This window comes from Labeo rohita, chromosome 3 (genome assembly GCF_022985175.1).
Source record: "Labeo rohita strain BAU-BD-2019 chromosome 3, IGBB_LRoh.1.0, whole genome shotgun sequence".
Lineage (NCBI taxonomy): Eukaryota > Metazoa > Chordata > Actinopteri > Cypriniformes > Cyprinidae > Labeo > Labeo rohita.
In genome coordinates this window covers 27687889-27691914 of record NC_066871.1, presented here as the reverse complement: position 1 = coordinate 27691914, position 4026 = coordinate 27687889, and the positions used below count along the sequence as shown (strand labels likewise).

Here is a 4026-nt window from a genome sequence, read left to right as displayed (position 1 = left end):
ACATAGTAATTGCTACAAAATATAACAAAGACATTTTTTTACAAGCTCGAAATTCCAAAGTTCCAGTGTTCCAAAACACTGCTATTTTTAAATAATATAAAAATACCTACATTTTAATAATATACCTATTTATTTTTCATAGAAAATTCTACAGCGTATTTCAACAACAACAATAATAATAACAATTTTTTTTTTAATACAGAAAGATATGCTGGAAGTAAACATTATTTTGATAAATTGATGGTCAATTACAGCCCATTTTTCTTGTGTAGTGACAAAGGATTAATAGGCTAATTGCATTTCAAGACACAAAGAGAAAGTGCGGTGAAATCCAGCGAGAGCGATTGTACGAGGTTGCGTCAGCACGCTGCGTAAACAAAGGGAAAGGCATTACGTCTCAAACAGAAAGCGTTCTTCTGTAGGCTAAACCCACATGTATAAACCCCTTCTCGTTTGGAAACGTCAGCGACCTCGAATACTTTGGAATCGGGTAATTATTTTGAGCCGTGGGATTGCTTTTTCTTATATCGAAGTTGCTGATAGCATTAATTTGTATGTTACACATTAAGTTTGTGTGCGTTTTGCGCAGGTGTCTAGTAAACTAAAGACGAATAAAGAGTAAACTATAACTATTTATTCTTTTGACTTCTTTTCTAAGTACAAAATGCATTACTTTTAAAAGTATTTTTATCATTTATAGCAGACCATATGAGTTATTTTGTGTGATAGCCTAGTCTATGGGCATTGCCCGAATGCAACTAGAAAGTGAAAGTAAGCCGGATAATTCCGACCTGCCTGCGTTTTCCCTTTCCATACTCCCGAATAAAATCCATCACACTGCACCATGTCGGTACAACATTCTCTCGAGCGACACAGTAGACAGCTACTGAATGTATACAATGATGAAGCAAACTCAAATGTGGACCCATATTTTTGTGATATTTTTCACTCTGCAGAGTCAATGCTCCGCTTGCAAATGGCTCGACCGATACAGCACGCTGGCCAAAGAATCTCTGAATCTTCTTGAGGAAATGGTAAGTAGCCTACATTTTTAAAGCTTCATGATTTATTTGTGAATGTTCATCAGAAGATATTAGACTGCTGCGTAATACAATCACAGCCATGTAGCCTATACACTGTAAAAAATAAAGAATACAATTTGTTGAGTCAGCTTAAAATAATTTGTTACCCTGCTGCCTTAAAATTTTAAGTTCAGTTAACTAAAATAAGTTTAGTCAACTTGAAATGTTAAGTTGTACTAAGTAACAACTTAGATATTTGTGTTTGCTAAACTTAGCAGATAGGTAAGTAACCCAGCTGCCTTAAAATTTTAAGTTGATTCAAATCAAATATCTAAGTTGTCACTTAGTATAATTTAACATTTCAAGTTGAATAAACTTTTTTTTGAGTTGACTGAACTAAAGATTTTAAGGCAGCCAGGTAACAAATTATTTTAAGTTGACTCAACAAATTGTTTTTTACAGTGTACTGCAACATCCTTACGAGTCTAAAGTAGATATTTATGCAATAGATTTTTGCTTTAGTCTTAGAAATGTCTATTTGTTAATTAAGCCTTACAGAATGATTCCCACTATTTGGAATAAACGTGTTTTAACTATTAAGGGATGCTGTCACGTTTACTCTGATTCGTTCGGCTTTGTGAAAATACACTGTAAAAATGTTTCCATAATTATGTCACAACATCTTTGCTTCTATCCATTTATTTCTGTCACAATTTTCTTTATTAGTATTTCATTCAACGTGGTTGACTGACAAAGTGCAATGAATTAATCTATGTTATCAATCAATTTTATTAGAATTAAGTTAAGTTTTTTAGCATTTATGTAAAAAGTAATAGGAAAGTTTTTTTTTGCAGATGGATGAACAGGTAAATATGCAGCATATGGAACATATCAGAAACTACAAATTGTACTCTGTCTTATAGGGTGGACAATATCCTGAGAATGTCAGGGTGCCATTTCCAGGATCCTTGTACAACTTGACTGAACAAGCTGAGGTTTGTAAATTTTTCTCTCTGATTGAACACAGACGGCAAACATTTCATTCCAGAAATTAAATGTATGCTATCAAAAATAAGTGAGGAAAATGGGATCAGGATTTCAAAATAAACGTGAAAATCTTACAAAACTTGCATGCATTACAACAGTGTTTATACTGGACCAGTTACCTACACACAGCATTATGTTTTCTTACAGGTGGAGGACAAGGTGAAGTTTCTGATCTTGACCTCAGATCATATCATCAGCCTCATGGATGCCACAAAGCATTCAGTGGAGTGGAACACAAGGACCTTGCAATATTTCCTAAAAGTCCTGCACAGGCAGTCAACTGAGCTTAAAGAATGCGTAAGTCTTGTCTGAAAGTACTTGTGCTTAGGAGAAACTGATATCAGAATTCCATTCTATGGATTACATACGATCCTATATTTTAAGGAATTTATGTAAAGATCACGAATTTAGATTGAATCATTCCACTCAGTCTTTTAACCTCAAAACTGTTACATGACATTAACAATAAAAATGTTGAAGTTTACATAGGTTAAATTAATAAGAGCAATTCAATAAATGTGTTGGGTGAAATGTAAAAATGACTTTTTGTTACTACTATTTTGTTATTTGTTAATTGTTTATATGGTGTTTACATGTTTATCAGGAGGACCCATACCAAAAGAGGCCATATAAGGAGTCTTACAAGAAAAGGATAAATAGGCACTTCAGGACTTTAAGGAAGATTTTAAAGAAAGAAGTAAGTTTGATTGCATAATATGATATCACAATATCACAGCTTGTTACAAAGGCATGTTGCATTTGCACCTCTGCAATGTTAATGTTACTTTGTAAAGAGTAAAAGAAATAATTTTCTTCCATATAAAATGCTAATTCAGTTATACACAGCTAAAGATGTTCCTCTTGTGTTTTAAGAAATATAGTGCTCAAGCATGGCAGAAGATCCGGAGAGCTGTGAAAACCCACCTTCAGAGGATGAACATCATCGCGAATAGCGCAAAATCATCAGTTTAACAGACATCCAGACCTAATGACAGAAGAAAAAAATGTCTGACTTGTGACACATTCCATTGACCAAAAAAAAGTTGCTGCAAACAATGCCTTACAAACAAAAACTGAAAAAAATAACTTAAATGGTACAAATTTGTTTGTGTATTCACATGTTTGTATTCCACTGCAATGAATGTAGACTAGAATGTAACCTAGAGTAGCTGATATTGATTAATGGGTAGTGATTTAATACAGTGTTTACCAAATATGTTTCTTATGAAAACTTGAAGTTACCAGAACAAACAAGCTAATTGTTTCTTATAAATACCTGTGAAATTTGTTCTATTTGGTTTAGGTAAAAATAAGCCTAAACTATACTCAGATATTTTGCTAACTAAATGTAGAAGCATGCTATGCATTTCAGATCTTGTGTATTAAAATAGTCAGCCAGCATGTTGTGATGCACATCCATGTTGGGTATATTACATGATTGATAAGTATTTATATATCTTTGTACACAATTTTTTATATGCCAGTAATTTATTTATTTAATATTATTTATAGTTATTTATTTCCTCTAATTGTCATAAAATATTTTGTACTTTCAAATAAAAATGATTCATTGAAACTGCTTGAGGTGTTTTCCAATCTTTTCTAAATTCATTTCATTTGAACACATCAGTACTAGTAAGTACAGTTTACAATTCCTTGTACTTCACCTGTTTCACCTCTTTTATATATTTCTTCAGAGATGTCTTACAAAAGAAATGCTATTTCAAAAAGGATTCCTCTCCCCTCATTTACAGATTTCTATAATGCAAATGCTTCATGGGAATCACAAAGAGGCTCTTCTCAAAGGGGGGCGCCAAAGTCATATCTGGGGCATAACATTTCTTCTGTGAGACACAACGATATTTGGAGAGAATGGCTTTTTTCTCAGTACAGTTGAAGTCAAAAACATCTGAAACATCTTGTCGTTTGTTCCACAGAACAAACAAAGTCATTGGAA

The 4026-nt window shown here is 33.0% G+C and overlaps 1 protein-coding gene across 1 annotated transcript; it reads left to right on the top strand.

Moving 5' to 3' along the window:
* Positions 1 to 414: 414 nt before the first annotated feature.
* ifnphi1 (interferon phi 1) lies at positions 415 to 3590 on the top strand. Its single transcript, XM_051106175.1, is given in 8 exon segments — positions 415 to 471; positions 473 to 490; positions 957 to 996; positions 999 to 1034; positions 1946 to 2017; positions 2217 to 2366; positions 2674 to 2766; positions 2943 to 3590. Coding segments are annotated over 8 exon segments (546 nt in total). The 5' UTR covers positions 415 to 433; the 3' UTR covers positions 3042 to 3590.
* The last annotated feature ends 436 nt before the right edge of the window (positions 3591 to 4026 follow it).